This window comes from Adiantum capillus-veneris, chromosome 26 (genome assembly GCF_014529385.1).
Source record: "Adiantum capillus-veneris isolate H3 chromosome 26, ASM1452938v2, whole genome shotgun sequence".
NCBI lineage: Eukaryota > Viridiplantae > Streptophyta > Polypodiopsida > Polypodiales > Pteridaceae > Adiantum > Adiantum capillus-veneris.
The window spans coordinates 71454440-71472602 of NC_140956.1; the positions used below are offsets into that span (position 1 = coordinate 71454440).

At 44.2% G+C, this 18163-nt stretch overlaps 1 protein-coding gene across 1 annotated transcript; it reads right to left on the bottom strand.

Moving 5' to 3' along the window:
* Window positions 1–869: 869 nt before the first annotated feature.
* On the bottom strand, window positions 870–5266 carry LOC147423636 (monosaccharide-sensing protein 2-like). Its single transcript, XM_086501094.1, has 6 exons — window positions 4891–5266; window positions 4505–4681; window positions 3986–4375; window positions 2504–3498; window positions 2229–2416; window positions 870–1783 (listed from the first exon to the last, which is right to left on the bottom strand). Exons 1-6 carry the CDS (start codon window positions 4967–4969, stop codon window positions 1339–1341), a joined length of 2274 nt encoding a protein of 757 aa, XP_086357220.1. The 5' UTR covers window positions 4970–5266; the 3' UTR covers window positions 870–1338.
* Window positions 5267–18163: the final 12897 nt, after the last annotated feature.

Sequence of the window (18163 nt, forward strand, 5' to 3'; positions counted from 1 at the left end):
TGCTCTAGTCAAGCACATGCCCAACTACATAAAAGGATTGATATAGCCATGATCTAGGTGACAGAAGTGTGTGGGAACGAGGGCTTAATTAAAAAAAAAAAGAGGGGTCAATAGAGGGGTTTTAAGGTACCCTACAAACACATGTTATATAGGGAGTCCTTAATAGTGGATGCATTGTGAGAAAAAAATATTGAATAAATCTCTTATATGGATAAAGAATGGTCACAATCTCATATTCATATTAAATATAATGATTGTTTATTGCTTCATTTTGTTCAAAATTATGAAGTTGTAGTGGATGGACTAAGGAACTCAATGCTAGTGCTGTTACATTGATGCTCTCTTTACATTGTTTGGTGTGAAAAGAGCACGACACATTTATGCAGGCGCCACATAATTGACTATTTGCCGACAATTCTATCATTTCTACTATTTTGTATTGATGAGTATTTTTTACCTTTTCATCATTGTAGTATGCCTTTGTTAACACTGTATACAACAAAAAGACAATGTGTGAGCCAATCATCATTCACCGTGACTTCATGCTCATGCGCTCGTCGACCAATGGATTCGCCATTCGGCAAATTCTAATGGATACCAAGTGGCTAGCAAAAGAGAGAGAGTTTTAACGTCAAAGAAACAATCTCAAGAGATCCCTTAGATCTATGCGACAAGTATTGTTAACTCAAGTCGTGCTATTCAATAGGGAATAGGGCATTGGGATAACCAATCTACCACTTGGTAGAAGGGTCCTTTCAATTTCCTCTTATACACACATATTGGGTCATTTCAATTTCCTCTTCTTATACACACACACAGCTTATACAGACACAGAAAGAGAGAGAGAGAGAGAGAGAGAGAGAGAGAGAGTCCTCAATCACAACGTAGCTAGTATACAACACAATGTGAGATGCCATACAGATCAAATTTTTGTTATAAGGCCACAACCGGCCTAGGCAAGGTTCATCTTCGAATGAAAACGGCTTGCAAAGAGCGCTGCTTTGCAATGAGGTCCACTCCATGCAAAGACATCTCGATGTGGGCGGGCATGCAGATTGCCTTACCAAACGATTCTCTGACAATTCTCAAGATCTACCCTTTTCAAGAGCTGCCGCAGGAAAGAATGATGGTGATCTTGCAAGTTAAAGGGCCCAAAATCTACAATCTCCTATTTTATAGGGGTTCAAAGCAAGCAAAGGGGTGCACTACAGAGCTCATTATACTAAACACAATGGTAGGGGATGAGGCTATGATGAATATGTTCAAACATGAGAAGAAAGCTTAGCTTAGCTCTCCTCTCCTCTTCTCTTCCACCATGCATGGCAGGGGAGCAAAACTCTATTGCTCCTTCGACTTGGGCACTGCCGATGCTTGATAAGCAAAGATCTGTGATATAACTTCGAGCGGCACTCCCTTCGTTTCTGGGACCTTGAGGAACACAAATATCCAGGATATGATGCTAAATACTGCAAACACCGAGAAGGCACCGGCAAGTCCAATTGCGTTGAACAAAACGGGAAAGCCATCGCTCACAATCACATTGCTCAGCCACATCACAGCAGAACATATGCCAATGCACACTCCCCTTGCTCGCGTCGGAAATATCTCCGAGCAAACAATGTTGGGCACAGGTCCGAATCCCGTCACAAATGAGCATGTGAAGACTGCCAAGCTCACAAAGCTCACTAATGCTTGCACCACCCCGGCTGGAATGATCAAGCTCGTTAGCACCAGTGCTATCAATGCTATAACCAACACTGGCAGAGTCGCCAAAAGCAGTTGTCTGCAAAAAATATATGCAACCAAGTGTTACATGTGTTTTGCACAAAGAGACATTGGAGCAATAATCACACATAAATAGCTACTCAAATTGTAAAACTTACTTCATCACTAAGCACAGAAACATGCATGCTTAAACAAGCCATTTTCCGCCATGGGTGGCCAGACCACCCTCCGTCATCCATACCTCACATCTAGCGTCGTCACACATACCATCCCCCTACAGAACCGAACGGTGGGTGTGGAAGGTGGACGGTGCATGTACTGACCTCGGTGAGGGGTATGCAACATGCTACCCCAGACATACCATTTAACTCATGCGCACACTTCTTGAAATACATACATATCAGACACTATACATGCAGACACATAGAACTATGCTGACTGCTGAAGAGCACATCACAATCCTGCACCTATGCGCCACTAGTTCTTGAATGAAGCTTGCATACCTTCGACCTGACCGATCCATGAGACGCATAGCCACCACTATACAGGGCAGCATGAGCAATGTCACCACCCCACTTGCGAGGAGCGAGGATGAGTCCGAGCTCAACCCTAAATTGGACAGGATAGCATCAGTTCCTGAGTCTTCCAAGATTTGCGGCGTGTAGTAAAGCACGGCATTGATGCCAGAGAACTGCAGAAAATGCAAAATTAGCTCATTAAAGGCCAAGGAGAGGACAGTTTTGATCTATTTCAAAAAGGAGAAAGAGATAAGACCAACCTGTTGTAGGAATTGAAGACCTACTCCAACAACAAGGGCTCGCTTCACTCCGACTTCTTTGAGCTCAGACCACAGAGGCCCTGGAACGGCGGTCTCAGCTGGATGAACCGTAACAGGTCCAACTAGGGACTCGTCCTCCAGCATTTGTGCAGCAACAAACTGTGCTGGCTGGCTCACGAAGGCGGCCGCGGGAACGCCTTCTACATCTGGCAAGATGCCAGAGACCGAGCTAACTTGTTCTGGATTTTCCTGCAGCAGGAACACCCTCTTCAGTTGTCCCTCTTGATCCTCCCCTTCACCCTGCTCCCACTTCCAAGCAAGTTGCCACCCTCCACCAAGGTTTCCGGTGCTGCCGAAAATGGAAGGCAAACTCCCTTGTGAAGGATGCAAGCTCCCCATCAAACCAGACCCTTTTCTTGAGCCTCCCCACACTCTTGGGCTTGCCCCTGATGATGGTATCTCCATAGCTCCACTGCTCCCTTCATAAAATGTTTTTGCAAGATTCGACTTATCCAGAAGAGGCGTTGATAGGTCCTCATCATCCCCTTGCGCTTCGTCGTCGTCGTAATTTCTTCCACCGTTTGCAAATGGTGACCTCTCTGCTCCTGCTTGGCTTTCCTCATCCCAGTTTGACTCAGTCATATGGTTGTATTGGTCCTGCTGCTGCTGTTGCTGGTCGGCGAGGGCGTCCAAGTTGCTCTGTATGTTACCAAGGAGAGTGACCATGGGATCGAGCAACCCGACACTCGAACCCCGTAGGCTTCCTGCTCTGGACAAGAGCCCAAGCCCACCTTGTTCTTCCTGGTTAGGCAATGGTGTTGCTATCCATGACTGGCTGTAGTCGGTTTCGTATAGTAATATGTTGCCCTGGGACTCTGCAATGTCTTGTATCTTGCCATCCTCCGTCATAACTGCTTCTGATGGTTTTAATATATATTCTTCAAATGATGTTTCTCCTCCCACCTCTAATCCTTCCACCAGTAATGCCATCTCAGCTGTTTTACACATGCCAAAAAAGTTCCAAACATGTCAGCGATGAGTTCTACTTGCAGCTCATACAGATGATCGTGCAGAAACCTAGTGACGTTGGAATGTGCTTGCCAATTTGAGCAAGGAAAAAACTTACATTGCACTCACAGACCAAGAAATAGAGAAAACAGTAAGCATAAAATCTAGTAGGCATGTACTCGAAGGGCCCTACACAGTACAAGATGTCACACAGATACCAGCACACTGCACCCACAAGTACGTCAATATCTACGTCGGATATCCAAATTTAATTTTCTTTTAAAAGTTTGCTTCCCCCCCAGTAATTCTAAAGCATATACCAACGCCTGCCAATGGCAACAATAATCTTGCATTGACATTCAAGCAGGCTCCAGTAACAAAAAACACATACATAACTACACTATATGCTTGTTCTTGCAGTGAATGCTTGTGGTGATCACCCAGCACATAAGAAGTAGTTAATCAATTATGCACCTGCAACGTCTTCTTTGCCACGAAGGTTCTGCAAAACCTGCTTGGCTGCAGACATGCGCCCTTTGCTAACAAGCCAACGCGGGGACTCGGGGAGGAAGAAGGTGCAAAGGGCAAGGTATGAAAGAGAAGGGATCAAGAGGATTCCGAGCATAAAACGCCAGTTTGGAGAGGCAGTAAGGGAAAGACCGAAGACGACACAGTACGAGAAGAACTGGCCTGTCGAACCTATAAGCTGCGGGAAGGTGGCAAGCTGGCCTCGAATCTCTGTGGGTGCACACTCAGCTATGAGAATGGGTACAATGGTTGAGGCGAGCCCAATTCCCGCGCCGGTTAGCAATCTCCCAACAAGTAATATATATACAGAGGGAGACCAGACCATCACCAGGCTGCCTGTGTTAATTGAACAAGAAAAATAAATTAGAAAATACAGGAGGGAGAGGTTGCAACTGCATGCAAGAGGTATAAACTAATACATGCATCTCTCTCTCTCTCTCTCTCTCTCTCTCTCTCTCTCCTTACCAATGGAAAATGCAACCGCAGAGACGCAGAGCATTGTTTTCCGGCCGAGCCAGTCGGCTGTAGGGCCCGCCGATACCGTGCTGGCAACCGCGGCGATGAGAGTTGCGGCGACCACGAAGCCTTCTAGTGTGGGGTTGTCCTCGAGATTGAACTCGGGCTTTATGTACAGGAGGGCACCTGGTCAAAACAGGAAGATGGCAAATAAGGCACAGCTAGGGAGCTGCCAACCAGGGGTTGATGGTGTTTCAAATACTCTCTCTCTCTCTCTCTCTCTCTCTCACACATATTTCGTACGCAGTTGACACGCATTTATATATCCGTGTGTGTGTGTGTGTGTGTGTGTGTGTGTGTGTGAGAGAGAGAGAGAGAGAGGCCGAGACATGCACCTGCGATGGCGCTGCTGTCCCAGCCTTGCAGCAGGTTGCCAACAGCGGCAGCGATAGCTACCACGCGAGCACCTTTCATCCTACTAAGCGAGCAGTCGATGAATATCAGAGAGCGGGGGCACTGACAGCTGGCCGAGTCGAGGTACAGTTCGGCGATCGGAAGCCCACAGACAAATTAAGAGAGAGCAGAAGCTGCATTCAAAGTCCTGGGGTTTTAATGCAACAGCAGATCGTGATGAGGGGGGAGATTCCGAGGACACCGTGTAAATTAGAAACGCTAATAAGCAGTCGTTCGTGCAGCTGTAGCTTGTTGGCAATTTGGCAGCTGCTGCATGGAAGGAGAGAGGGAGAGGGAGAGTGTGAGTGAGCATTGAGCATCTGTTTCCTTGGAGAAAACCCCTCCGAGCATGAACGGTGACCACCTACGGCAGCTGGGCAGCTGCCTTTTCTCCACGTGTCACCTCCTCGCCACGTGTTGCTTGTAAGCCCTTGCCTGTCAGGTCCGAGGAATATTGCATTTTAAAAGCCTTCCGAGTCCCAAAGTGTCCAGCTCCAGTCTCCAGGTTTTTATAATTAACAAAATTCTCCTCCTGCCGCTACTCTCACTGCCCCAAGGTCAAATTTTGCACTCATTTTACAACGGCCACGTAGCTCATTGTGTCCATTCATGCCTCGTCACCTCCTTTTTTTTTTTTTTTTTTTGGTGGGGTGGGGGGGGGGGGGGGGGGGGGGGGGGGGGTTTTGCCTTGTTTATAAAGCACACGGGGTGGACTCGAGGGATCAACGGCCCAAGTTGATCTGAGCTGGGTGGGGTAAAAGAAATGGGTGTCCTTCATCCTTCTCCTTGCTCGAACCCATGACCTCCTCCCACACACTCCTACACCTCATCCAACCCACCTATCACGCACCCGTGCAGGGATTGCGACCTTAAGCGTATAAAAATCTGTCCCCTCTGGACGTAGATCCGACGGCCTAAAGCCCTCCAGCCCTGTCGTGAGGGTTCCCCGTCGTAGATCCTTCGAGTGACACCCCGTGTCACTTATAACCGAGGGGGGGTTTGTTTATATTCCACCAACCGAGGCTATGGCACAATCTCACCAATCCTCAAGGGCCTCATATCAACTAGAGACGCGGATTGCCATCCACCCGAGTAATTGACACCGCCATAATAAAGAGGGATCCCATTTGCCGTAGATGATGTTGATTGATTGTAGAATGGGAAACAAACGAAACAAAAGGTGCTTTTCATAGCTCTTTGTAGACTCCTCTAATCAACATGTGCTTCCATGGCTATTCTTTGAAGGTTCATCAAAGATTTTTATGGAAACACCATGTGTCTTGAGAGTGCAAGCATAGCCTCTTTCATCAACAGTACCAAGCGGCTAGATTTAGACTGTAGGTGGAGCAATATGGTATAGGGGCATTCACCTTAAGTGGGATTTGTTACCAAAATTAGTTGGTAATGCCTAAATTACTTTACAGAGCAACAAATTAATGTTTTCATAGTTCATATATGATTCTAAATTTCACATGAACTCAACATGTCCTGGATGTGAGGCAACGCTTTACCATTAAGCTATCACTTGTACTCAAAGCTATAGGGATTGTACAGTGTCCAAAAATCAATTCTGCTTGCATCACCTTTCGTGATTTATGATCCCACTTGTGATGGTAAAATTAGTCATGAGGAATGCAATGTTTTGAGTTGGGATATGTTGAGTTGTTAACAATGCAAGTATCTTCCACCATACAACAAGAAAGACTTGAGACCATGACCTCGTTGACGCACCTCGCCACACGCTTTATGCAAAGGATCAATTCTACATAAAGTTATAAGATGGTCAACTACAAGGCACTAGAAGAGCCAATGATGGATATGAGACCAAAAGTTGCAACTATAAGGTTATAAGATGGTCAACTACAAGACTCTAGGAGAGCTAGCAATGGATATGAGACCAAAAGTTGCAAGTATATGGGATGTGATACAAGTAGATCTCAATCCTGCAGAAAATATGCTTCTTAACAAGGCTAATGAAGCTGATGGGTAATTGGGCATTAGGGAAAGTTTAAGGTCTTTTTTTTTCCTTTTAACATGGAGAGAAAGAGAGAGAGAGAGAGAGAGAGAGCTCTAAGCCAATGAGAGCAAGGCTCCGTTACGAAATTCTTATTTTTAAATTTTATTTCAGATTTTTAAAATGGTGTTTGTTTTTTAATTGACCTTATTAAGTGTCATTATCTTAAGGCGATCGTGGTACTTTTACGCCACGAAAGTCACTTTCAACTGCAAAAGGTGATTTTGAATTTTTCCTCTTGTCTCTTTCCTTCTTTTCCACATCCCCTCTTCCATATTCCCTCTTTTTTCTCTTCTCCCTCTTTCCCCGTCTCCCTCTTCCCTCTTTTCCCTCAGTTTCGCTTTCATCTTCTTTACACTCCCTTGAAGGAAGTCATAGTGCAACATGTACATCATACATAGAAAGAGCTTCATTTTCATTTGGAGAGCTTATATTCCTTTATACCAATCAATTTAAGGGCCTCATTTCTTGCACTTTTATTTTGGTTGTTTCTCTCGTTAAAAACAGAGCTTTCTTGAAATGTAACTTTTGACCTTTCCTCCTCACGCTCATTGTGTCATCCATCAACCTTAGTCACCTCTTTTTTTTTTTTTTTTTTTGGGGGGGGGGGGGGAGGGGGGGGGGGGGGGGAGCTCAAATTCCTTCAATGAACTAGGGCTAAGTATTGGAATTAGGGTTGCAGAGAAACACACACAGCTTGGAGAAGACGAAGGAAGCTCAAGGCACACAATAGAGAGCGTGTTACTTAGTGTGCAATGGAAAGATAGATAGCCCTAGAGTGATGGGCGTATATACAATGCAGGGGGAAAAAACCTCCTAAAGAGGGAAAAAATGCTCCGGCGGTCCTAGTGTGTTCACACACATCACTACCACATGTATATGGTAACAAATCCCCCCTGGAGTGATGCGGTGAACGAGAGCTGGCACATGAGTAAAGGGAAGTGCCATGCCCTGAGGACAAGATCAGTCCACAAAGGGGAGTAAGCCCAAAGCTTTGCGGAAAGCTTCAAGCTTCTCACGAGACAATGCCTTTGTGAAAAGATCTGCAAGGTTGTCCTGTGTTGGCACATAAGCCAAGCTGATCTCTCCTGCTGAGAGCCTCTCCCTGACATAGTGGTAATGCACCTCAATGTGCTTTGTGCGAGCATGAAAAACTGGGTTCCTCGCAACTGCCAATGCGCTCTGACTGTCAGTGTAGATAGTGTTGGCAGTGTCCTGTCCAACACCCAAATCAGCCATAAGGCGTCTGAGCCATACACACTCAACCATAGCTGTGAAGACTGCCCTGTACTCAGCCTCACAACTCGAAGTGGCCACAGTAGGTTGCTTCTTGCTCAACCATGATATACATGAACTGCCAAGCATGAAACAAAAACCACTTGTGGACACTCTCGTCTCAAAACAACCAGCCCAATCTGAGTCTGAAAAAGCATGTAAGTCTGGCGGCAATGATCCCCCCTTGGGATAAAACAAGCCAAGATGTAAAGTGCCACTAAGGTAGCGGAAAATCCTCTTGACAGCCTGCCAATGCTTAGACCCTGGGCTATGCATAAATCTGCTGACCTATGAGACTGCAAACTGAATATCCGGCCTCGTGTTGCATACATAAATGAGGCAGCCAACAGCAGTTTGGTAAAGAGTGACATCAGCAGGATCGCCAGCATCATGTAGAGTCAACTTCAAACCTGTTTCCATGGGAGTGGCAATAGGTTTGCAATCCTCAAGACCAAACTTACATAGCAATGTCTCTATGTAACTCTTCTGACACAAGGCAATACCACCATCACACTGCTTAAACTGTATACCCAAGTAATGATGCAACATCCCCAAATCTTTCATCTTGAAAGTAGCATTCAAATCAGCCTTAAATTCAGCAATATGTCTCTCATTTGGTCCAGTGATCAGCAAATCATCAACATAAAGAACCACGATGAGAAATACATCACCCTCACGCTTTACATACAATGTGCTTTTTGTTGGACTGTTACGAAAGCCTTGTTTGACCAAATGAGTGTCAGCTTTCTCATACGAAGCACGAGGAGATTGCTTCAACCCATACAAAGCCTTGTTACATTTGCACACTTTGTCCTCTTGTCCTTTTATGACAAAACCGCGAGGCTGCATTACATAAACTTCCTCAAATATGTCACCATTCAAGAAAGTAGTAACAATGTCTGATTGATGTACATCCCAACCAAAATGAGCTGCCAATGCACATAGAAAACGCACAGTAGTCATACAACAAGTGGGAGCAAAAGTCTCTTCATAATCTATGCCTTTTTGCTGTGCATAACCCTTTGCAACAAGTCGAACCTTATGGCGATCGATCTCACCATCCGGTTTGCGTTTCAACTTGTAAACCCACTTCGTACCAATGGCCTTTTTGCCATGAGGCAAATCACATAAAGTCCATGTGTCATTTTCTATAAGTGCATCATATTCTGATTGCATGGAAGCCATCCAATTTTTTGAATTCTGTGCTTCATCAAAAGTCAGAGGCTCCTCAACATCATGTAAACTAGACACAACCAAAGCATAACAATCTGATGCATAAGATGCATGGCGAGAGCCTAAACGAGTACGACTAGACAAAGGTGCATCCAATTTATTGTCACGCAAAGTGTGCACTAGCCATTTTGGCATACCTCTAGCCTGCTCATTTTCAGCCCTTTCCTCATCAAGTACATCATGTACATCTGCATCAGTAATAGGCTGATCTGTAACATTTTTAGAAACCCCCATAGGCTGTACATTTGCCTCATTGGAACTTACATTCGTATTTCCACCACTGAAAAGAGGCAACAAAGTGTCATAAATGTCCTGTGAGCTTACATTACTGTCTCTAGTACATGACAGCAAGGGCTGAACAGAATCTTCCACAAACACTACATCCCGTGAAACCAGAATACGTTTTGTTTGCAGATGATACAACCTGTAACCTTTGCTTTCAGCACTATAACCAACAAAAATACATTTGACAGCCTTATCATCCAATTTTTTGCGCTGCACTTGTGGCACCAAAGCATATGCCAAACAGCCAAAAACACGCATGTGCTCAATAGAAGGCTTTCTATCATGCCATGCTTCATATGGAGTAATAGACTGCAAAGCTTTCGTAGGACACCTATTAAGTACATAAGTGGCACACATGATGGCCTCAAGCCAAAAAGAAGGCGGTAAAGCTTGACTTTTGACCATACATCGTGCCATTTTCGTCCGTGACCTGTTTTTCCTCTCAGCAACACCATTTTGCTAAGGTGTATAAGGCACTATACATTGGTGTTTTATCCCACGACTAGCCAAAAATGCATTAAATTCATGAGACATATACTCCCCCCCTCGATCAGAACGGAGGGTGCCCATAGTACATTTCGAGACATTTTCAGCCATAGCCAGAAATTTTTTGAAGCACATAAAAACTTCGGACTTCGCTTTAAGCGGAAATACCCATGCATGCCTGGAGTAGTTATCAATGAAAGTCACGAAGTACAGGTAATTGCCCAAGGACGGAGTTTGCATGGGCCCACAAACATCACTATGCACAAGCTGCAACCTGCATGTGGCCCGAACTGAACCATCCTTTGGAAACTTAGAACGCTGCATCTTACCCAAAATACAGCCTTCACAAACATGTTTGACAGGTGCTTCAAGAGGCGGCAAAGAAGCAACCATATCAGATTTCTGCAAACGCAGCAAACTGGCAAAATTCAGACGACCAAAACGTGCATGCCAAAGTTTTGCATCTTAAATAGCCCTTGAATCTGCAACAGCATTTGCAAAATTTTGTCCGCACTTGTCATACAAAGTGAGCTTATATAGCCCACGGCACAAAATGCCAGATGCAACAATTTCATCACCAAAACTAAGATCATGAACTGTACATCTGTCATCCACAAATTTGACTACAAGTCCAAGTCTAGCAAGTGCGGATACAGACAAGAGATTCTTCTTGATCCTAGGTACATAAAGTGCATCAACAAGTGTGAAGGAAATGCCATTAGCAGCAGTGAGCACAATCTTTCCAACTCCCTGAACTGGATAAGAGGCGTTGTTGGCACAAGTGACTGAATTCCCATGAGGGACAGACTCGAGAGAGGTAAACAATTCACGATGTGAGGTAATGTGCTTTGTAGCACCACTGTCGAAATACCACACATGTGAATCTGCAGCAACTGACAAGCATGCATCATGGACAGCTGGATTGTAAGTGCACTCTGCGCTAAAAGCCCATTCTGCATCAACATCAGCAACACAGTCTCCTTTCACAGAAGACTCAACAATGGCTGCATTTGTAGTGGAACCAGCATTTGCAGTGGAACCACCCTCTTTCTTCTTAGCCTCTTTGATCTTCAACTTAGGACACAACTTGATCAAGTGATCATTGGATTTACAATAATGGCAACGCATCTTCTTTTGGCCCTTATCACCAAAATTTCCAGACGAATTGCTGCCAGCAGAAGCATTAAGAACATAATTTTTGCCACTCGCAGCAGAACCATAAGAAGTGGCTGCATTACTGTTACCACCCTTTCTTTGAGAAGCAATAAAAGCCTGTTCAACTGCACGCTGCCTAGTCCTGTTTTTTCTGGAAAGTGACTCTTGCAACAGCAATGTGCATAATGCATCAAACTTGACAACTTCAGGATTTCCTTGGGTCATCAGTCTCCAAGTGCTAGCAAAAGTCTGGTAGGAATCTGGTAAGGCATCAAGAACAGTCTGCACAAGGGAACTGTCTGAAATGACTTCACCTGCAGAAATAAGCTGCTCATTGATATCCTTGACACTAGCAAGGAAAGTGTCCATATCATCTTCCTCATGCATTATCTTCGACTCCAGCTCTTTACGCAGCAAAGCAATTTTAGCCTCATTGCGGCTTGCAGAAAGACCTGCTAGAATATCCCAAGCCTGTTTTGCAGATTTTGCAGAACGGATGTGAGGAACAATGGTGCGCTTCACAGACAACGCAATCAATGCATGAGCCTGCGCATCCTTAACATCCCAACGAGCTTGTTCTGTCGTAGGCAAAACAACTCTAACAGCTGCAATCCTTGCAGCAAAACCTGCAACATCCTCAACATCGCCTACATCCTCAAAACAAGGACGTACATCAATGCCCTGCACAATGTTCCAGACACCCTTTGACACAAGAACATGTTGCATCATATAAGCCCACATAGGGTAGTTGTCCCCATCCAACCTGTCCTCAGCAGCAAACATCTTGAACACATCTGTGTTGTTGTTGTCAGCCATGGTAAATGTTGCACCTGATGTGAAAACTGCCCGAAAATAGGAGAAATGGAGCGGGAACAACCTGTGCTATATAGCACAAACCGTAGAAGACTATAAGGCACCTGTTATGCAGAAAACGGCACTGACAAAAATTCTGCACAAAATGACAAAATAGCCTCTGCAGTACTGCCTGTAGTGGAAACGGAGGCCGAAATGAGCCCAAATCAAAATTCGGAAATCGGAGAAAGTGAGCAGGCGTGTGCTGGAACAGCTGGCGATTAAGCCCGGGAGGACGTGACCTGCTCTGATACCAATTGTTGGAATTAGGGTTGTAGAGAAACACACACAGCTTGGAGAAGACGAAGGAAGCTCAAGGCACACAATAGAGAGTGTGTTACTTAGTGTGCAATGGAAAGATAGATAGCCCTAGAGTGATGGCGTATATACAATGCACGGGGGAAAAAACCTCCTAAAGAGGGATAAAATGCCCCGACGGTCCTAGTGTGTTCACACACATCACTACCACATGTATATGGTAACACTAAGCGATAGGGATCTATGACACCATCAATTCTCACCAATCCTCAAGGGCTTCATATCAACTAGAGACGCGCATTGCCATCCACCCGAATAATTAACATCTCCATAATAAAGAGGGATCCCAATTGTAGCAGATGGTGTTGATTAATTGTAGAATGGGAAACAAACGGAACAAAAGGTGCCTTTCATAGCTCTTTATAGACTACTCTAATCAACATTGTGCTTGAGATGTTCGGGAAAAATGTGTCTCAGCTTAATCTCGTGCCCTTTTCAATTTTAGAAATGTCAATTGAGGGCAAGGGGAAAAGGAGATATTCCACACCAAAAAAGAGAAAAATGATGTAAAAACCCCAAAAATACCTATTTTAAAAAAATCTTCTCTTCACAAAATCAAGGAAAGAATTTTGCATGTTTGGAAAAATGATTTTTCTCGAACACTAATTGTGCTTCCATGGGTATTCTTTGAAGGTCCATCAAAGATATTTATGGAAACACACTTCAAACAAGTGTCTTGAGAGTGCAAGCATAGACTCTAGCATCAACAATACCATGAGACTAAATTTAGAATGTGTTGAATTAGGGTTGCAGAGAGACACACACAGCTTGGAGAAGACGAAGGAAGCTCAAGGCACACAATAGAGAGTGTTACTTAGTTTGCAATGGAAAGATAGATAGCCCTAGAGTGATGGGCGTATATACAATGCACGTGGGAAAAAACCTCCTAAAGAGGGAAAAAATGCCCCGGCGGTCCTAGTGTGTTCACACACATCACTACCACATGTATATGGTAACAAATCCCCCCTGGAGTGGTGCGGTGAACGAGAGCTGGCACATGAGTAAACGGAAGTGCCATGCCCTCAATACATGATCAGTCCACAAAGGGGAGTAAGCCCAAAGCTTTGCGGAAAGCTTCAAGCTTCTCACGAGACAATGCCTTTGTGAAAAGATCTGCAAGGTTGTCCTATGTTGGCATATAAGCCAAGCTGATCTCTCCTGCTGAGAGCCTCTCCCTGACATAGTTGTAATGCACCTCAATGTTCTTTGTGCGAGCATGAAAAATTGGGTTCCTCGCAACTGCCAGTGCGCTCTAACTGTCAGTGTAGATAGTGTTGGCAGTGTCCTATCCAACACCCAAATCAGCCATAAGGCATCTGACCCATACACACTCAACTGTAGCTGTGAAGACTGCCCTGTACTCAGCCTCACAACTCAAAATGGCCACAGTAGGTTGCTTCTTGCTCAACCATGGTATACATGAACTGCCAAGCATGAAACAAAAACCACTTGTGGACACTCGCGTGTCAAAACAACCAGCCCAATTTGAGTCCGAAAAAGCACGTAAGTCTGGCGGGAATGATTCCCCCTTGGGATAAAACAAGCCAAGATGTAAAGTGCCACTAAGGTAGCGGAAAATTCTCTTGACAACCTACCAATGCTTAGACCCTGGGCTATGCATAAATCTGCTGACTTGTAAAACTGCAAGCTAAATATCCGGCCTCGTGTTGCATACATAAATGAGGCAACCAACAGCAGTTTAATAAAGAGTGACATCAACAGGATGGCCAGCATCATGTAGACTCAACTTCCAACCTGTTTCCATGGGAGTGGCAATAGGTTTGCAATCCTCAAGTCCAAATTTACATAGCAATGTCTCTATGTAACTTTTCTGACACAAGGCAATACCACCATCACACTGCTTAAACTATATACCCAAGTAGTGATGCAACAACCCCAAATCTTTTATCTTGCAAGTAGCATTCAAATCAGCCTTAAATTCAGCAATATGTCTCTCATTTGGTCCAGTGATCAGCAAATCATCTACATAAAGAACCACAATGAGAAATACATCACCCTCACGCTTTACATACAATGTGCTTTCTGTTGGACTATTACGGAAGCCTTGTTTAACCAAATGAGTGTCAGCTTTCTCATACCAAGCACGAGGAGATTGCTTCAACCCATACAAAGCCTTCTTACATCTGCAGACTTTGTCCTCTTGTCCTTTTATGATAAAACCGTGAGGTTGCATTACATAAACTTCCTCAAATATGTCACCATTCAAGAAAGCAATAACAATGTCTGATTGATGTACATCCCAACCAAAATGAGCTGCCAATGCACATAGAAAATGCACAATAGTCATACGACAAGTGGGAGCAAAAGTCTCTTCATAATCTATGCCTTTTTGTTGTGCATAACCTTTTGCAACAGGTCGAGCCTTATGGCGATCAATCTCACCATCCGGCTTGCGCTTCAACTTATAAACCCACTTCGTACGAATGGCCTTTTTGCCATGAGGCAAATCACATAAAGTCCATGTGTCATTTTCTATAAGTGCATCATATTCTGATTGCATGGCATCCATCCAATTTTCTGAATTGTGTGCTTCATCAAAAGACAGAGGCTCCTCAACATCATGTAAGCTAGACACAGCCAAAGCATAACAATCTGATGCATAAGATGCATGGCAAGAGCCTGAACGAGTACGACTAGATAAAGGTGCATCCAATGTACTGTCACGCAAAGTGTGCACTAGCCATTTTGGCATGCCTCTAGCCTGCTCATTTTCAGCCCTTTCGTCATCAAGTACATCATGTACATCAACCCGCATAGGTTGTACATTTGCCTCATTGGAAATTACATTCATATTTCCGCCACTGAAAAGAGGCAACAAAGTGTCATAAATGTCTTGTGAGCGTACATTACTGTCTCTAGTACATGACAGCAAGGGCTGACTTTGCTTTCAGCACTATAACCAACAAAAATACATTTGACAGCCTTATCATCCAATTTTCTGCGCTGCACTTGTGGCACCAAAGCATATGCCAAACATCCAAAAACACGCATGTTCTCAATAGAAGGCTTTCTATCATGCCATGCTTCATATGGAGTAATAGACTACAAAGCTTTCATTGGACACCTGTTAAGTACATAAGTGGCACACATGATGGCCTCAAGCCAAAAAGAATGCGGCCAAGCTTGACTTTTGACCATACACCGTGCCATTTCCGTCAGTGACCTGTTTTTCCTCTCAACAACACCATTTTGCTAAGGTGTATAAGGCACTGTACATTGGTGTTTTATCCCACGACTAGACAGAAATGCATTAAATTCATGAGACATATACTCCCCCCCTCGATCGGAACGGAGGGTGCCCATAGTACATTTCGAGACATTTTTAGCCATAGCCAGAAATTGTTTGAAGCACATAAAAACTTCGGATTGCGCTTTAAGCGGAAATACCCATGCATGCTTGAAGTAATTATCGATAAAAGTCACGAAGTAAAGGTAATTGCCCTAGGACGGAGTTTGCATGGGCCCACAAACATCACTATGCACAAGCTGCAACCTGCATGTGGCCCAAACTGAACCATCCTTTGAAAACTTAGAACGCTGCATCTTACCCAAAATACAGCCTTCACAAACATGTTTGACAGGTGCTTCAAGAGGCGGCAAAGAAGCAACCATATCTGATTTCTGCAAACGCAGCAAACTGGCAAAATTCAGATGAACAAAACGTGCATGCCAATGTTTTTCATCTTAAATAGCCCTTGAAACAGCATTTGAAAATTTTTGTTCACACTTGTCATGCAAAGTGAGCTTATACAGCCCACGACACAAAAGGCCAGATGCAACAATTTCATCACCAAAACTAAGATCATGAATTGTACATCTGTCATCCACAAATTTGACTACAAGTCCAAGTCTAGCAAGTGCGGATACAGACAAGAGATTCTTCTTGATCCCAGGTACATAAAGTGCATCAACAAGTGTGAAAGAACTGCCATTAGCATCAGTAAGCACAATCTTTCCAACTCCCTGAACTGGATAAGAGGCGTTGTTGGCACAAGTGATTGAATTCCCATGAGGGACAGACTCGAGAGAGGTAAACAATTCATGATGTGAGGTAATGTGCTTTGTAGCACCACTGTCGAAATACCACACGCAGGATTGTAAGTGCACTCTGCGCTAAAAGCCCATTCTGCATCAACATCGGCATTACAGTCTCCTTTCACAGAAGACTCAACAATGGCTGCATTTGTAGTGGAACCAGCATTTGCAGTGGAACCACCCTCTTTCTTCTTAGCCTCTTTGGCCTTCAACTTAGGACACGACTTGATCAAGTGATCATTAGCTTTACAATAATGGCAACACATCTTCTTTTTGCCCTTATCACCAAAATTTCCAGACGAATTGCTGCCAGCAGAAGCATTAGGAACATAATTTTTGCCACTCGCAGGAGAACCATAAGAAGTGGCTGCATTACTGTTACCACCCTTTCTTTGAGAAGCAATAAAAGCTTGTTCAATTGCACGCTGCCTAGTCCTGTTTTTTCTAGAAAGTGACTCTTGCAACAACAATGTGCATAGTGCATCAAACTTGACAACTTCAGGATTTCCTTGGGTCGTCAGTCTCCAAGTACTAGCAAAAGTTTGGTAGGAATCTGGTAAGGCATCAAGAATAGTCTGCACAAGGGAACTATCTGAAATGACTTCACCTGCAGAAATAAGTTGCTCATTGATATCCTTGACACTAGCAAGGAAAGTATCCATATCATCTTCCTCATGCATAATCTTTGACTCCAGCTCTTTACGCAGCAAAGCAATTTTAGCCTCATTGTGGCTTGCATAAAGACCTGCTAGAATATCCCAAGCCTGTTTTGCAGATTTTGCTGAACGGATGTGAGGAACAATGGTGCGCTTCATGTCAGAAGGCTATCACTTATGTTGCTTAATTGTCATTTGCTAGCACTAGGGAGGTCCAATGAGAGGGTAGCAAGAGCAAATAGCAAGAGGGGTCGCTCAAGAGCGAGAGGGGGCTGATTTTTGCAAGGCATTATCACACACACACTCACACAATCTCATCTGTGAAGGAAAGAAGACTCTCTCTCCTTCTCAAGCTTTAATGGAAAGCTTACCACCTACTCCAAGCTTGTGAGAAGGGAGGCCTACACCAACAACTCTTGGCTTTGTGATGCAAATCCAACCAAGAGCCAAGCTTCAATGCATGCTCATCTCCTCTACCATGCTAATTACTAAGCTAAGCTATGCTAATATGAGTGATTATGTGAGGAGATGTACATCTTTCTCGTAAGAATACTCCTTCTTCCTCTCAATCTACTCTCATACCCTGCTAGCTCTCACCATCTTTGAAGGTGTGTGAGGTCTTGGGTCTGAGACCGGGGATAATTGATGTTGTGTTTACTAAGTGTTTTGCTTAGTGCATGAAGCTTTCATCTTCATTGCACTAGCTAGTCTTGAAGGAACACAAAGAATTGTATTGTACAATGTCTCTCTTGATGGGAGAAACCATAATACAAAGCCTTTTGGGGGGGGGGGACCGGCTCCATGCAAATCCGGTCCTCAACTGTTGTCAATAGCTTAATTTCTCTCTCTTTTGAAAGTATTGTTCATGCTATCTAACTAGGTGTT

What these genes read in the sequence shown, in the direction of transcription:
- LOC147423636 (XM_086501094.1), bottom strand. Translation starts at nt 4,969, where the DNA reads ATGAAAGGTGCTCGCGTGGTAGCTATCGCTGCCGCTGTTGGCAACCTG. An exon ending in GTCTTCAATTCCTACAACAG is followed by an intron (nt 2,417 to 2,503) that starts GTTGGTCTTATC and finishes CATTTTCTGCAG; the next exon opens with TTCTCTGGCATCAATGCCGT. An exon ending in ATGGATCGGTCAGGTCGAAG is followed by an intron (nt 1,784 to 2,228) that starts GTATGCAAGCTT and finishes TATTTTTTGCAG; the next exon opens with ACAACTGCTTTTGGCGACTC.